At 47.1% G+C, this 17,900-nt stretch overlaps 1 protein-coding gene across 2 annotated transcripts in view; it reads right to left on the bottom strand.

Moving 5' to 3' along the window:
- PPP4C (protein phosphatase 4 catalytic subunit) overlaps window positions 1–17,900 on the bottom strand; it is a 240,833-nt gene that overhangs the window by 94,999 nt on the left and 127,934 nt on the right. For both annotated transcript variants that reach the window (XM_085618825.1, XM_085618824.1), the window contains exon 2: window positions 13,403–13,526. In XM_085618825.1, the coding sequence (XP_085474951.1) occupies window positions 13,403–13,500 (98 nt within the window). In that variant the 5' untranslated portion in view covers window positions 13,501–13,526. The remainder of the gene's footprint in view (window positions 1–13,402; window positions 13,527–17,900) is intronic.

Raw genomic sequence — 17,900 nt, 5'->3', positions numbered from 1 at the left:
TTGCGGATCTGGGTGCTGAATTTCTCCATGGTTCTGTGTCAAATGCGCGGGTTTGATCCGTAGCCTTTGGCGCGGCACCACGGAAAGTTCCAGAAAGGTGGTGTACCATGGTTGGCGTGCCCATGTGGGAGCAACCAGGACAAGCGTCAGTGAGTGTTGACGCAGTTTGCGTGCCACCAGCGGTATTAGTGGTGCTGGGGGAAAAGCGTACGCAAATCTGCCGGACCAGTTCATCCATATCGCATTGCCCTGCGACTGGATGTGGGAACCTGGCGGCAAAGCTTCGGCATTTTGCGTTTTCGCTTGTCGCGAATAGGTCTATCTCTGGATGACCCCACTGTTGGAAGTACGGTTGGAGTACTGACGGGTGTAGCTCCCACTCGTGCATCTGGTGGCTGTGTCTGCTGAGCAGATCCGCCATCTGGTTGTCCTTGCCGGGGAGGTGTTCCGCCATGAGGAATATGTTCCTCTGAATGGCCCACTTCCACATGCTCTGAGCCAGATGAGACAACTGTGGAGAGTGCGTTCCTCCCTGCTTCTGTATATAGTACATGGCAGTCATGTTGTCCGTCCGGATCAACACGACTTTGATGCACAAGTGTACCTTGAAGGCTTTCATTGCCAGGAAGATTGCCATCAGTTCGAGAAGGTTGATGTGCATCTTCTTTTGTTGTATTGTCCATAGTCCCTGCACTGTGTAATTGAGTACATGAGCTCCCCATCCCTGGAGAGACGCATGCGCTGTCAGTATTATTTGTGGAACAGGCTCTTGGAACGGTCGGCCCTTGCAAAGGTTTTGTGGATTCCACCAATGCAGAGAGTTGTATGCCCGACCGCTCACCAACACTAGGTCTTTTAGTTGCCCTTGAGCCTGATTCCATTGACGTGCCAAGCACTCCTGAAGCGGACGCATATGTAGTCTCGCGTGCGGGACTATGAAAATGCAGGAGGCCATCATGCCTATCAACTGCATGAACACTCGCGCAGGAAGGGAGTGTTGTGGTTTGAACTTTGAAATCAGCATTTGCATGCTGTTGATTCTCACTAGATTTGGCTGAGCTGTGGCTGCCAGAGTGTCTATGGTCGCACCTAGGTACTGTTGTACGTGTGCGGGTTGGAGATGTGATTTTGGGTAATTTAGTGAGAATCCCAGACTGTGAAGAAGGTGAATGGTGCGTGACATGTAGCTGGCACACTGCTTGGCTGACTTTGCCTGAACAAGCCAGTCGTCCAGGTAAGGGTAGACGTGTATGTGTTGCCTCCGTAGGTGTGCGGCTACGGTAGCTAGGCACTTTGTGAAAACTCTGGGTGCTGTTGTCACGCCGAAGGGGAGGACTTTGAATTGGTAGTGCTGCCCCTGAATAGTGAACCTGAGATATTTTCTGTGTGACGGGTGTATGGGTATGTGGAAGTATGCATCTTTGAGGTCTAGCGTGGCTAGGAAGTCTCCCTGTCTGAGCAGCGGGAGAACCTGTTGTAGGGTGAGCATGTGGAAATGCTCTGTGAGAATGTAGTGGTTGAGGGGTCTCAGGTCTAGTATAGGTCTGAGTGACCCGTCCTTTTTGGGTATTAAGAAGTACAGAGAGTACACCCCTGTCCCCTGCTGGTGGACGGGCACGACCTCTATTGCGCCTTTTTGCAGCATACTTAGCACTTCCTGCTGTAATAACGCTAAGTGCTCTGAGGACATAGGACGGTGCTTTGGCGGTATTGTGGGTGGAGTGGAGGTTAGTTCGAGGCAGTAACCGTGCTGGATAACATCTTTGACCCACCTGTCCGTGGTGATGGTAGTCCACGTGGACAGGAACCGTTGGAGTCTTCCCCCGACAGGTGTTATGTGGTCGGGGGGGGGGGGGGGGGGGGGAGGGAGAGGGCGTCACTGTTTGTTTTTGGGGGAGGACCTGGTATTGCCGTAACCGCGTCCTCTGCCCTTTGTGCTGGAGCCACGATATCCACCTCGGGTGTTTTTATCATAGGTACTTTGTGTGCCCCCTTTATTGTAGGTTTGCTGTGACCCCTGTCCTCTACCTGCTCCTCTATTTCCGGGGCGACGAAAGGAGACACTACGAAATGTCTGCGTTTGCAGAGCCCCCATTGACTTTGCAGTGTCTGTGTCTTTTTTTATTTTTTCTAGGGTGGTGTCAACCTCTGGTCCGAATAAGTAGTCGGGGTTGACAGGCTGATTGAGGATGTTATTTTGAACCTCAGGTTTGAACCCGGAGATTCTTAACCAGGCGTGTCGTCTTAGCATAACGCTAGTGTTTATTGCTCTCGCAGCTGTGTCGGCGGCATCCAGTGCACACTTAATGGATGCGTTTGTGAGAAGTTGTCCCTCCCTGATGAGGAGCTCCGCTGCCTCTTTGTACTCGTCTGGGAGATGTTGGAGTAGGGTCTCTAAGGTGTCATAGTGTGAGCGATCGTAGCGAGCTAGGAGCGCCTGTGTATTGGCAATGCGCCATATGTTTGCCGCCTGGGCTGCAATCCTTTTGCCGGAGGTCTCTAGCACCTTGGACTCTTTGTCCGGGGGAGGAGCATCACCAGTTGTCTGCGAGTGTGCCCGTTTGCGAGCATTAGCAACTACGATGGAGTCCAGAGGTAACTGGCCTCTAATGTACGTAGGGTCCCCAGGTGCGGGCTTGTATTTTTTCTCGATCCTGGGGTTTATTACTCGTGCCCTGGTGGTTTCTTTGAAAATGTCCTTTGCTGGCTTGAGGACACCTTTCAACATGGGCAGAGTCTTTACAGTCCTCTCTGAGGATGCGAAAGTGTCCACCAAGAAATCGTCCTCGATTGTGTCTGAGTGGAGTTGCACTCCATGATTGGCTGCGGCACGTTCAATGAGGGCGTTGAATGCAGCAGTGTCCTCTGTGGGAGACGTTTTTGCGCCATAGAGCTGTGTGTCCTGTGTATCGAGAGCGGCACCTGGGTCCACAGGGTCATCCCAAACTTGATCAGGGTCCTGCTGGCCTTCAGGGTCTATATCCCTGGGGGTGTCGTCACCCATATAGTCCTCCACTGCGTCAGTGTCGGAGTGCGTCGGGGAGAAGGGCTGTGGTTCTGGGTAAGAGGTGTGGAGGTGTTCATAAAGAACCGGTTCCGATTCCGCCGGCAGTTTCTGCTTTAGCGGGATCCTGTAAGAGTCCAAAGCCTGCTCGGAAGTGATCTTCCGCTTTCGGAGCATGAGTCTGCCGGTGTCGATGAAGTGGGACGGTGATGTCCCAGTAGGAGAGCGTGTTCTGATGTGGAACAGTTTCGGCGCCGTGGATGGCGGCAAGCCAAAGGTGATGTTGGTCGGTGCCGAAGGTGCCTTTTGAGCCTTTTTTGGCTCGGAGGGCTGCCTTTTCTCTGATGCGTTGCAAGGACGCTGCAACTTGTCGCACCTGGAACGCCGACGGTTCTTTGGCGCCGAGTGGTTCTGTAGAGGTAGGTGTGGACTTGTTCGGAGCCACAGGGTCATCGAGCCGAGGAGAGGTAGTAGCCGCTGACGGCGTCGATGATTGTACCGTAGTCGCTGCTTTCGAGGTGGATTGCGATGCAGCGGCCATTTTAACCTTGGTGGTCGGTGCCGATTGTTTCGGTGCCGGGGGCCGATGCGCTTTGGCGGTACCGATGGCCTCTCTTTGGGTCGGCGCCGACATCGGCAGCAGCGAGTTCAGCACCGAAGTCCCTTTTGGTGCGTTCGGAGCCGACGGTTTGGGCTGGCGTCGAAGGTAAGGTGGTCCTCGAGCCGACCAGTGTTATTTTCACTTTCGGTTTCTGTGGAACCGGTGCGACGATTGGTTTCGGTTTCGTGGAAGGGAAACCATTCTTTTTGGGTAATAATGGCTCTCGCTGGGTGTCCAAGGCCGGGCCAGAGGGCGGGGCCGGAGGACTGCGGGATTGATCTTGGGTAAGGCCCGAAGGCGATCCCTCGACCGGAGCCGTAGACTGACGCTCCGGGATATCCTCCATTTGGACGGGTAGGCCCTGTTCGTCACCAGAGCTACCTTCTTCGGCCCCTAAGGCCTCATCGTAGTCTCCTACCTCATCGTCGGCTTCTTCCCTGTGAAAAAGCTCTTCATCCACGTCTTCCGACCTGGAACCGTGTTCGGAAGCGGGGCTGGAGGGTATGTTTTCCACGCTTTCAACATCTTCGTCCTCGGTGCTGAAGATGTTGGTCGGGGCCGGTGCCGCCTGCTGCGCTTCAAGTCTCGCAGCTCGTCGATTCCGGAGAGTCTTCTTGGATCTGAATCGTGCACTGGCCATACATTTCGATTCGTCGTGATCCGGTGAGAGGCATTTGTTGCACACCGGGTGGACGTCGATATGGGGATATTTTGCGTGGCAAACAGGACACCGCTTGAATGGGGTCCTCGATTCCATCGTCTATGGCGGGTCAATGGTCGGATATAATGGATCCTAAAAAGTTGTTAAAGTCGCTAAACTAGCTAGTAAACTGTCGATACCGATTGGGAACAGTACCGACGAAACTAAAGGCCTTTTGGCCTGAAAACTAAATTTTCCTAACTTGAGTCAAGATAAGCACATCCGAACCCAATGGCGGAAAAAAAACAATCTGAGGATGGAGAGGATGCCCATGCGCACTGTGGTCCAGGGGAGGAGTCACCTATCTCAGGATACTTCGAAGACTCTTCCAGGACAACAACGTGCAAACATCCGGACCCAACACTAGGCGGCGATCTATGCACAGATATGAATTCAGCAGCCCACATGCCTCGAACAAAAGCTTCCCCCCCCCCCCCCCCCCCCGGTCTTGGTGGAACCAGATCATATGCAATGGAAGAATTAGGGCGTTTTTTTCCCCCCTTCAAGCATAATTTGCTCTCTGTATGAATAATTCTGTTATCCTTTTCTTCGTAACCCTTCTGCAAGATTCAGGGTCCTGAAATAAAACACCTAGCCCTAGTGCATTCAGTTGTACCTCTACATAGTTTAACCAGTCAATTCACTTATAATAATCCAATTTACAGCAATCCTTGATAACACATTGCGTCAAATTTACTGTGGACCTCCACCAAATTTAGAGCCACAATAGGATTGGTGGCAATCTTATACAGTCGCTCAAATAAGGTAGCCCCAATTCAAGGTGTAAGATATTTTAAGGAGGATTGTGGTACAGATACACGATTTTTAAAAAGCCATCTTCCAGTTGCTGAAGGTGGTCGACATTAGCCATCCCCCAGACTCCTGCCCCATATGTTGTAGCAGACTGTTTTTGCAGAGTAGACATTTTTAATTGTGTCCAGGGGACAAGCTCCTAGCTTCTTTGCAAAACTTTTGATAGCTTGGAGACTTTTCCATACCCTGCACTCTTGCTGCCACCAAGTTAGACCAGGAGCGATTTTTATTGGAGAGAACTCCTAGGTATGAAAAACAGTCTAATACTCCAAGCTGTCCGGAAAGTAATGGTATCCGGGAATTTCAATGAGGTAGGATTTAAACTGGATTAAAAAAAAAAATATGGGGCTTGATAGGCAAGAGGTGTGGCGCCGCAGCCAGGGCGACTGACTCCGGAATCTGTTGGGATCATGGTTCGATCCCCAGCGCCAGGTCAGCCCAGCACCATGCGACTCTGGGCAATAGCTTGCTTAATCTTCCCGACGGCCCCCAGCGCCTAGAGACCCTTACGGGTGAGTGTTCGCGCTTTACAAATGTAGATTATTATTATTATTATAGGCATGGTTACAAATTGAAGCAGTTCTTAGAACCAGTGAGCCTAAAGTCTGTTGGATATTGGTAGCTAAATGCACTTTAAGCCATCTATCCATATTTCAGAAGAAACATGGCAACAGCACTTGTCAGACCCATTTTAAATTGATTATGAGCCAAACGAACCTTGTAATGATTTTCTGGCCAATTTAGATTTTGAAAAACAGTGATGTGGCGCAAATTGTAATAGTCATTGGATCAAAATCAATAAGGAACATACAAACACTTTATAGCAGTTATTAATTATAATCCTAGCTAGTGGGGCCAGGTTAGTAGGCCCTTTGTTCAGATTCACTGGACGGAGTTGGCCCTCCCACCTAACAGGGTGCCCATGTGAAATCGATATTTAAAAAGACATCGGTTCTATCGGGAGGGGTTTTGTAATTTTAGTAGACAATGGCGCTATTATTCTTGGTCAAGAGTTCATGTAATGGTTTTTATATGCTCTTCTCTAAGCTTCTGATGGTCAAGAAGAAGTGATACATTTCAAACAGAGTCCAAATATAAACACTTGGGAATTACATTTACCCCAATCAGAGGTATTCTAAGGCAGCTTTTACTTCTGGGGCTTGGTGGTGGTTAACTGACTCAATATTTAGCCTGAGGCCTTATGAAGGAAGCCACTACTTGTGGGTGTGCGCGGGGTGGGGGGGCATGTGTGAGGGTTTTAGTGAGATTCCTAGTGCAAATGGGTTACAGACAGATGCTTGTAATACATTGTACACTTATGTCATGCCCTAAATGCCGTTAAATAAGAAGGTAAAATTCCTGTTGAATGCAGTATCGACAGGAAATGCAGTATGCTGCTTTCATTTGATACGGAATCTCCAGAAGTGGCACTGCTAAAAAAAAAATTAAATACTGTAAAGATGGAAAAAAAATGATGTATTGTATGCATGTAATTGTATTAGTTAATGTACTGTTCTGTGTTAAAAAGGACCATAATAGTGTAATAAACTGATATTTCAAAACAGTTGTGAGGAGTTAGCCCCAGTGTTTATTACCTGGTTGTAAACCGGTATTCATTAAGGAAGGCCTGAAAATCTGGCTTATCCTTCCTTTGCAATGTTTCTGAGAAACGCTAGTGAGAATTCCAAAGGCAGAACTGCCAGGTGTAAGGGATGGACTAGCCCATCTTTCTCCTCCAGGTCTACGCCCCCTCTGTTGCAAAGCCCGGAATATCTTGAGAATAGTAAAGTAAAGCAGAACTAAGAAGCTCCCACAAAAGGTACACCGTAATTAAGGCTCTCGGTGACCCGCTTTAACCGATTTTTTTAAATATATATATATTTTTAACATAAATATAGAAAGAAACCAGCATTAAAAATGCAATAGGTCTCGCCTTTGATTAAGTTAAAGCCATTAGCTTTGCTATACATTACCATTAGCAAAGCAAATGGCTTTAACTTAATCAAAGGTGAGACCTATTGCATTTTCAATGCTTGTTACACACGGTCTCCAGTCTTGGATGCGGGTGTGCCAAGAGCCACTGGAAAGGTGATTTTGTCAGCCCTTTCTCCAAGGTTTGCATTTAGACTGGTGCCTCCAAGACTCCCTGTCTCGAAGGTTTGGGGTGAGTGTTACTTTAATGAACCCCCACCCTGCCTCCTGTATGGAAGCTTTGAGTGTGCTGGAGGGTCCCAACGGCCCTGACTCCGAGCATCATGAGACATTGGAGGGGCTTCGGCTCCTCGGGACAGATTTACAAGCCCCCTGCACCACTGTTGCGTCACTTTTAACATGGGAAAAGGGACGCAAAAGTGGCGCAGCTCGCTTGTAAATCTAACCCTAATCTCCAAGGGAAGGGTGTGCTTGAGGGTACCAAGAGGCCTATTTCCAAGGGGTGGGGCATGGTTAATCTTCTCAATCCCCCATTCTCAAATGTTGGGCAGGAAGTGGCTTTCCTCTACCCCACCCCACTCCAAGGGTTGAGAGAGGCCAGAGTTTCACATGCTGCATGCCTCCAAGGGTGGGGGTTGAATACTGTTTGCAGAAAGCCCTCTCTGGCTCCCTCCAATGAGGTCTCAACGCCTCTGCCTCCAGAGGTTGTGAATATTATATATCCTCCCAACCCCCTGTACCAAAGGGCTGTGGATGAGTGTCCCTCCCCAGCTGCCTGTCTTCAAGGCATACGGCGTGCTGTATCGTCCAAACCTTGACTCTCCAAGGGCTGTGAATGGGTCCCATCACCCCCACCCCCCGTTCTGGGCTCACACAAGGCCTGAGAATGCACCATGTCTTTGAGGATGCTGCAGGAAGGGCTGCGGATCCCGGCTGACAGCAAGTCTAACCCCCATTCGTGAGCAGTTTGCCGCTTGATGATAAAAAATTGCCTTGTTGCCCTGTGTCGCTGAGTGACAGCAAAACGCAGAGTACACTCTTCGAAATTTGCAAAGAGGAATCCTCGGAAAAGAGGGAAAAAACACCCACCCTTTCTGCCCAAAATAGACCAGCAATTTCATAATTTCCACATTACATCGGGATCGCTTTCTCTCAAGAAAGGTTTTTAGTGATCCCATCTGTCACCGGTGCGAGAAAGATGCCGTCCCGTATCTTCCCCCCCCCCCCCCCCTCACATGAGCCCACAGACATCAAACAGCTGGCATCAGGGCGCCTGTAAAGAGGGGATTGGGCAGCACTGGAGCTTGCTCGTGCATAGGCCAAACCTGCCGAAGCCACGCCTTTGGACAGACCCTAGGGAAGCCGTTAGCAGGTGCATACGAGATGACAAAGCAGAGCAGAGAATACTTCGGGAAAGGACATTTGCTTCACCGTGGACAACATTTCCTTTAGAGTCGTCCCAGTGAAAACAATGTAACCTAACCGGTCCGTGAATGTGCACTATTGTCCCAACGGCTCCGGTGTATTTAGGATGTTTCTGAATCAGATCAAGCAGAGAGTGCGAGAGAAGGAGGGGGAAGGAGGACCAAAAAAATAGAGCTGTTCTGTTCCCCCTCTCCTTATAAGCCTCTCCTATCTCCATGGATTGCGCCAGGCCGCGCTGCCCCTAATCACCCTGGCACGAGCCAATGGGCGGGCGAGCTGCGGCTCTTTATAAATGTCTGACTCATTAGATCACACATTATTTAAGTTGTCACCGCCACCTCTATCTCTGTGTGACCCTCAGACTGCCGCCGCGTCCCTGACCCGCCAACCTGCGAGACGAAGGTAAGCCGCGAAACCCACGCCGGCGTGCTCCGTCCATCGAGTTGCTGTAATGCTTTTTAGGTCAAAGTCTTTTTCTGCCGTCCCACTTAGACGGCCTCGGCCTGCTGGCTTAAAAGGTTTATCTTCTTATGGGGCCATCTGTTTCGCCCCATAAAGATAACAAACCTCTTACGCCAGCAGTAAGTCAGGGCAGTCAGTCCAAGTGGGATGGCAGAAAGAGAGAAAAGAGTACGTCACACAGAGCTCTTTACCAATGGCCAGCCAACGTTTATCATAAACGGTGACGCCGGCCAATGGGCAAGAGGGGCGGGGCTTAAAGCCAACTAGTTCATCTCCCTCAAAGTCATAAGATCTCGCCAGCGAGACTGCGTATGTGCGCAGTCTTACGCTAGGCTTCGACCTAAAAAACTATTGCCCGAGACATTTAGTAAGTGGGTTTTCAAAGTGCTATCCACTGGCTTTTGCTGGCCTAAAGCTTGCGTTCACGCGAGCGTGCACAGCTGCCAGCTTTCAGCGCCCGAGGCGCTATCTGGAGCGTGATTACATTCACTTGTGGTGGTGCTGCGCGAGTACCACTCGCGTGTTTGCCGGAGCACTCGTGCACCCCTACTTTCACTTTTGCAGTCTTTTTTTTTTTATCTGCAAATATGGCACCCACTCGCCTTCCGCTCTCCCATTACATCTCAACTGAGTTAGCAAATGTTTTCAGGCGTTTGCACTTTTATTCCGTATTGTTAGTCTCAGTAACTTTGACGCTCCTCCACCCTGTGAATCCCTCTTATCTGGGCGACGAGGCAGCTTCCCAGCAGAGAGCAGGAGGCTGCGGCCTGAAGTCGGCTGTTCGCACCACCACCTTCGTTTTCTTGCCTCAACATCTACTCAAACTCCTAGCCTGCGGTCTTTGCTGTGGAAGGTTCAGGCTGGTAAAAGGACAGTTTTTCCCACCGCAATAGGGCCAGGGTTGTTGTACATTCCAAATAGCACCTTAAAGACGTCTCTCCCAGCAGCAGGTCAAACAAGTTTCAAAATCCACTGTAATCAACCAATCTGTAATATTTAAAATAATAAAAAAACTAGCGGTTTTGGAGAATACAGGAGGGAGATCAACTATCGCAACTTAAACAAACATTGGCAAAGCCAACAGATCTGGCAGGACATTCATTTTAAAAATGCTGCGCAAGTGTGTTGCATGCACATTTTTTTTATTATAGTAAAGCCTTTCCTATTGGCTCTGCCAATGTGGAGAGGAAAGCAGTGGCAAAAAAAGTTAAGCTTTCTGTATAGAATGCATACAGGATATGAAGAATGGAATACGACAAGCAGCGTGATGATTATATGTACTTTTTCTGAAGTAAAAGTTACTCATGCATTCCAGTGGAATTACTTTTTGGTATGGTAAAAAATTCCACTTAACAGGCATGATGGGCGTGTGTTATACTCCACAGGGTGGAGCCAAAGGCCACTGGATATGTAAAAAAACAGGCATTGGCATAGCCAATAGGTCTCGACTTTGGGACCTTATAAGTATTTAGTTATGCAACTGTTGCATGGCTAAACACTTATAAGGTCCCAAAGGCGAGACCTGTTGGCTATGCCAATGCTTGTTTAATATAGAACACAGGCTTTCTTTTGGATGATACTAATGTCAATCTTGAGTAATAGGACAATAACGGTGTAGATTGACAGGTAGGTCAGTTAAACAAATCCGAATTAAGCTTAAATAACTGCAGCAGTACAGCAATTTAAGAGGTTCTACAAAGCAAATGTTTTCAAAATGACTATTGTACTGTAAATAGCTGCAATCCATTGGACATTCAAACATGAGTAAACATTTGTCAGTTAAAATGGAAATGTACCCACTACAGCTCAAAATTTTTTCACTAACCACCGATTGATAAATACAGACAGAAATGTCAACAAAATAAATACCATAAAATCGGAATCCCTAGGTCTATAACTTAACCTCTTTGGTTTTGAGGCGATACCAGATATTGGACTGTTTTCCTGAAGCAGAGTGAAGGGATGCTGGAGTCATTTCTCACTGAGTTCTGCGTTTTATGATGCAGCACGACACCATCCCACTACAGCACGGCCTAGGTGTCGAGGCAGGCGCGTGGAGGTGCTGCAGGAGAGGACGGAGGAGTGCTGCAGCACATGATTGAAGGGCATTAGAAGCGCGCTGGGACCACAGTACTGAGGCTGCAAGAAAGACCACTCTGAGCTGCTGCGAAAACACAGTTCAGCGAAGCTTAAGTTAATGTTCATATTTGGCACAGACCTCTGGATAAGCAGACTACAAAAATCTCTCATTACCTGGAGCAGGTGACAACTTTACTGAGTCCATCGGGGACACCCGCCTGAGGACGAGCACACAAAGGATCATGTTTCGGCTCCAGCTGCCAAAACTCCCCACATAATAGGCATGGGACGGCACAAGCACAATTATTATTACCAAAGGCACCTTTCGCACACCCCATTCTGCAGAGCTACCCCCCCCCCTCCTCCTGTCTCAGAAAGACACTTCAAAATGTCAGGCAGCAGCACCAGAACTGTGCTTAGAAAGCAAACCTGCGATAGATGGAGAAAACATCAAATACTCCTGCTAGAGCTGCACAAAGATGGAGCACACACCAAATACTTCTGCTAGAGCTGCACAAAGATGGAGAACACACCAAATACTCCTGCTAGAGCTGCACAAAGAGGGAGAACACACCAAATACTTCTGCTTGAGCTGCACACAGATGGAGAACACACCAAATACTTCTGCTAGAGCTGCACAAAGATGGAGAAAGCACCAAATAATCCTGTTAGAGCTGCACAAAGATGGAGAACACACCAAATACTCCTGCTAGAGCTGCACAAAGATGGAGCACACAGATGGAGCACACACCAAATACTCCTGCTAGAGCTGCACAAAGAGGGAGAACACACCAAATACTTCTGCTTGAGCTGCACACAGATGGAGAACACACCAAATACTTCTGCTAGATCTGCACAAAGATGGAGAAAGCACCAAATAATCCTGCTAGAGCTGCACTCAGACTACATAGGTGAGCGAGGGCAGAAAGACAACAATGCAGAGAAAGGCTCACTATAAAGGCCATTCAAAGTGACACCGGCAGCCACTAGCCTCGATGGAAACAGAGGAGCTGTGGTTCACAAAAAGTACACACAGCAGTCGCACACTTACAAACTGGAAACCCAGATGCGACCAAAGACTCCCTAGATCAGGACTGACTACAAACGCAGAGTATGGCACTTTTCCAAATGACCACTAGAAACGTGCACAAAATTGCTGTGAAAATCACCATAATAACAAACACCGTGTTGATTATTTACTGCCACTTGGTTTGTGCGTGTTGTGTACAGCTTATATTGCTTTCCCACTTCTGACATTTAACTTCACCTTCACACTTGGCACAGCTGAGCGAGAATTCACAAACTACTAGCTCAGCATCGGGAAGTTTACATTCCTTGACCCTTTTCAAGGTCCTTTTTCGATGTGCGCCTTCTGTTAGTTTTGGTTTCTGTTTTGGGTACTCTCGCTTGAAGGATTTATTAAGAAACCTATGAAATTGTCATGAAATCGGGATAGGTTAGCATGAGGTGATCACAAGAAATGCACGATAACTGCTGCCGCTGTGCACAGCGATATCACACGGTTTTCTATAACAAACATTAACAGATCCTACATGGGCATACAAATAGGCCGTGTTATCTTTGGCGCCAAAAAAAGGTCAGAACGATCATTGCATTTGGGATGACATATGAAAAGTTACAGTAAAAATAACAGCAATCATAATAGTCTTGTAACCAACATCGATAAAAAAGTAATTTGTTCTGAAATATGGGGTGTGTCATAATCTACTGATTACAAGCATTTTGATACTGTTGGACCCCAGACTTTGCTCAGCAACAGCCGATTAATGCTCACCAACCCTGATCTTGTTTATTTTTGCTAGCCACAGCCTGCTCGTGGCCAGAGGTATTACCCACCTACTCCCGACAGCTAGTAAATCCGCCACGTTTTTTATCGCCTATCTGCCTGTGACACACACCAACAGGAAGCAACTCATCCTAGCCATCATTCACAAAGATTAAACATGCAGACCACAGACAGCACTCCCCCTGCTTTTCCCAAAACCCCCCCCAAGCCTGACCGCGTATCCCACAGCCATCACATTGCTTGACTTGCAGTCTCTTCCAACTGAATGTGGGCAAAGAATCACCCATCCGGCCTACCTTTAAGCACGGACCACAAATAGCACTCCCTCTGCCTTCGCCCAAACTCCCAAGCCTGACCCCTGCATCCCACAGCCATCACCACATTGCTGGAGTTGCAGTACCTCCCTGCTGAATGTGAGCCAACAATCACCTACCCGCCCAACTTCAGCACAGACCACAGATAGCACTCCCTCTACCATCGCCCAAACTCCCAAGCCTGACCCCCCCGCATCCCACAGCCATCACCACATTGCTTGAGTTGCAGTACCTCCCTGCCGAATGTGAGCCAACAATCACCCACCTGGCCTTGGCACACAGCGCCTTCACTTCGCTCTCCTTGATGAGCTCGCAGCGTCTCAGTTGTTCTATTTGTCGGTCCAAATCACTGATATCGGCCATTCTCCCTCAGCCGGCAGACAGCACCACTGAAAAACAAGAGGAGTGTGTGATCGAGAAGATGCAGCTACAAAGAGGTCCTCCTACGATTCAACCGCCCTCGTTAATCGCTACTTGGGGCAGAGTGGCTGGGGAATCTGAAGTCTCCCGCTCTCCCCCATGCAGATCTCTCCCAAGACGCTATCTCATTAAGGGAAGGAAAATAAGTTTTGCCTATCACACAAAAGAACCTCACTCTCTTACACAATGGCAAAGAGAATAAGAGGGCCAGGAGCCTAACAGGAACACCGACTACATTTTGGTTTTGAGGTTTCAGATGTTCCAGGTCACTGACTAATATTTTAAGGAGCTGAATCATTTGTTCATGTTTAGAAATCAAATTAGGCTCATATGCATGTTAAACTTCCCACACTTTTTCACCATGTTCCAAATAAACAATAGTAAAGAGGCATCACTCCATACACACATTTTAACAAAACGAGCAATTAGGTGCCATTGGGAATCACAAAGTCTGTGCGGTTTGTAAACTGTGGGCAAAGTAAAATCCCAATTCAGTTTTACAATTGACGGAAAAAACACAAACACGCAGAGATATCTCAGTAAACGATAAAAAGTGCCTCAGATTTACGTTTGTTGTCCCATTGCACAACCTAGGGGCTACTTCTGTTACATCGCCATAGAGCTCAAAGAATGAATCACACTGACTTACTCAAGGGAATTAAGAAAATGAGCAATGATGTGGATAAAATAGGAAAAACTAACAGATTGCATGATTACTAACGGCAACATGAATCTACCTACGATATGGAGATAGGTTTTGTGGAGTAGGATGAAGAAAGATTTTTGTGCGCCACTTGCAAATTAAATGTGCCATTGTAGTCGAAAATCTGATTTTTTTAACTAGATTATCCTGAAATAATAGTTTTAAAAAAAAATCTTTAATTCCCGGATTTGGTGAGAGAGGGAGGGGAATAATGGGAGATTAAAGAGATGAATCACTGGAGAAGATATTTGAAATATATAACAAGGTAGAAGTATAAATGTTGTTCCCAAAACCCCAATAAAAAAACGACATGTTTACAAAAAGGACAGTGTCTGACCACATGAAAGCCAAGGTTTAAGGAACCACTTGGGACGGCCGACCCTGCCCCTCTTCTTACCATGTCCAAACCCAGACACCCCCTTTCTCATCTAAGTTACTAAACTCAAGTACAAGATCATACTACCACTCGTTACCCAACCCCAAACACTCAAATCTTTCAACAGCACACCGCTTTCTTGTTCCCCCTGGCTGTTCTATTGCTACCATCGGTTTGTGGGGACATGACCCATTCCAGCAGAGCTTGCTCTTTCTGCCCACTACTAAGCAGAGTCCCATTTAAATTGAAACTGGCGCCAGCCTAAAAGGCCCATAGTACATTTGAACATGTATGTCAGAAACCACCCAAACTATGGGACTGGACCAACTACCCCTTCCAACTCTTAGTATCGAACAAAAGTCTTTGCCACACTAAAAAAAACCTTGCAGCCACATGCTGAAGTCCTGGACCTGATGCATGTTTAAAGCATCTCTCCCAAAAGGTTCTGTATTCAAGCCACTGAAAAAGGCCATCATCACCCATCTACTAAAGGAAGCTGTGCAACCTGACATAAGGTACCCTCTCCAATCTGCCATGTTCCTACAAAAGCCTAGACGAGCACATAGTATCTCTACCCTTCAAAAGGGAAGAGAATCTGTGAATGCCACCTTTTACATCCAAGAATCTTGCGAGCTCTGTTCAACATCTCAGTCATGTCACATCATCATCATCATCATCAATATGCAGTCATGATTGCTCTAAGGGATCACACAGTTCACTCACCCAATCCACCTGTGGCGCAATCAAGATCTTTGGTTACAATAGAACACGGCTACTGTAATATGGCAGCAATTGCAATTTCAGGCAGTTAGACTGCAAGTGAAATGCCGCAAGGGCCACCACATAAAACAAGTCTTCAGAGATTGCCACTGACTGACGGTGATCAAAGAAAGTTAAGCTTAAGCTTTTCTCTGTCGTCAAAGGTTAGTACTCCACAAACCTACAAAAGACTAGATATGAGGCAGATGTTAGTGCCCAAAGCTTCAGAATGTCTTGAAGGAGACCTTGAGGGTAGTCCCAAATATGGTTTGCAAAACAACTCTAGCATTCAGACTGGATTAAGTTGTCATCCAGTAGGTAGTAATATCGAGCAGGGTCAAAGCCTCACAATCAGTTACAGTTTTACTACTGTAATATCTTTGACAATCAATTGGACAAGCACAGCTCTGAGAATAGCTGCAAGGCCACAAGAAGCTACTCATAAAACATGTTGGTACCAGGACTACAGCTACAAGGCTGGGGTTCTATTAAAACCTTGATAATCAGGTCTAATGACACTATGAATTTGTTGTTGGTCAGCCAGATGGAAATCTAGCATCCTGGGTCCAGAGGAGACTCGAGCATCTCAACAATGGTTAGATGGGATTCCAGACTTCAAGATCACAAGCTTTTTTTAAACCTAGGACAAGGTCAGCAAATGCCAACTTACTTTTATTGAAATCCCATGGCACAGGTTAAAGAGGGTGGACCCCTTCTCTTCAGAAGGGGTCTTGAAAAGGCTGCTCCAGAATCAGAACTGTAAGATCCCAGGCTTCTAGTACTGGGAGAAATGCTTTATGATGCAAAAAAGAACTCAAACACACAGCTAAGCTGAAGCAGGTCTTCAATAAAGCCTTCGTGGCAATCACTCAGATCGCAAACAGCTGCTACCATCCTCTAAAAGAGAACGTTAACAGCTGTTGGGACAAAATTATGATTGGCTTTGGTAAGCGGAGCTACCCTAACTTGTGTGCGTTTCTGGGCAGCCACATCTTATTCCTCGAGTAAGACTGATAATCATACAAGCCCACTGAAAGTGTTACATGTGTTTTAGTTTAAGTCAATAGCAGAGCTAGCAGAGGAAGGAAGGAACACTGTATGAGTAGCAATTCGTTTCTCAACCATTGCCATTCTCCCAATTCACCTATAAGGATAGGGTTGTGTCTCAATTCAAAGCCAATATCCATTTCAGAGTCATCCAGAAAAATCATTGTATTTTGACAGCAACAAAGATACATTTTTGCACCATGGCAGCAAGAGTCAAGATTTTAAACATAGTACAGAATGGTTTATCAAGTGGTCCCTCACTACATGAGAGAGTCTCAATTTGGTTGGTGGATGGTAGCCCTAGCACAGTGCAATGTCTGATCATCTATGCTACCAGGTTTCAAAAGCTCCAGGGAGGGTGAGGACGACGCTTGGAGGAGTAGTCTATTAAAGTCGTTGGAGACAAAAAGGTAGACTAGCCAGCTGGAAGGTCTGTGCAAAACAAAAACAAACAAAAAAACAATAAAATTCAGATAATCTAGGGAATCTTATTTTTTCAGACTGAACTCATGATAGCTCGCAAGATTGTTGACATTTCACTGTGCCGATTACAGAAATAGGTGTACCAACTGACGCAACATAACATCTATGTAGGTATGTATACATTACTTGACTCCTACTGTAGGGAAACAAAAACTCCCTCCAATGCACTACTCTACGTCTCATCCTATAACTCTCTCAATATATCCTCTACTCGGACTCATGCCAAACCTCATTCTACTATGATCACCCTAATAACCCTTTGACTTTTTCCTCATCATCCCACTTTGGCTCACCCCAAACCTCATCATACTACTATGATCGCCCTTATAAATCTTTAGACTTTTCCGTCACTCTATACTTTGACTAACTCCAAACCTCATTTACAGTTGTACGACAGAACAATGCAGGGAAACAGGTCGCAAGCCATAACCACACATTTTTTTTTACAACGTGTATGTTTTTACAATGGATGTCATTACCACACATTGTTTAACCCCTTCAGCGCTGCGGGAATTCCCCCGCGGTGCTGAAGGGTTCGAGCGCGGGCGGGGCCATGACGGAACGGTTCCGTCATGAGCACAGCGCAACTGATGCTCATGACGGAACCGTTCCGTCATGGGCATGGAAGGGGTTCAATCATTTAAAAACAATGTATTTGTATGGGGGAGACCCCCCCAATTTACCTTAAATGTGTGGTAAAGGCATCCGTTGTAAAAACAAGTCATAAAAACATGCATGTTAAAAAATGAGTGGTAAAGTCACAACGTGGTAAAACCTAGTTGTAAAGGCCTTTTACCTCATTTTACTACTATGCTCTCCCAAATGGGAGACCTGGCTTGGCAGTTCGGGCGGGACTGTTCCCATGAGGCACAGGGTCAAGACTGATTTGCATATGGCCAGGTCGAAACTGGGGTAGCGTGGTGAGCAAAAGAATGATGGATTTAACCCAGATCTCTTGACTGGGGGTTAATGTTT

This window comes from Triturus cristatus, chromosome 7 (assembly GCF_964204655.1).
Source record: "Triturus cristatus chromosome 7, aTriCri1.1, whole genome shotgun sequence".
Taxonomy (NCBI): Eukaryota; Metazoa; Chordata; class Amphibia; order Caudata; family Salamandridae; genus Triturus; species Triturus cristatus.
Note: the sequence above shows the minus strand (reverse complement) of the source record. Positions and strands in the feature narration are given on the sequence as shown.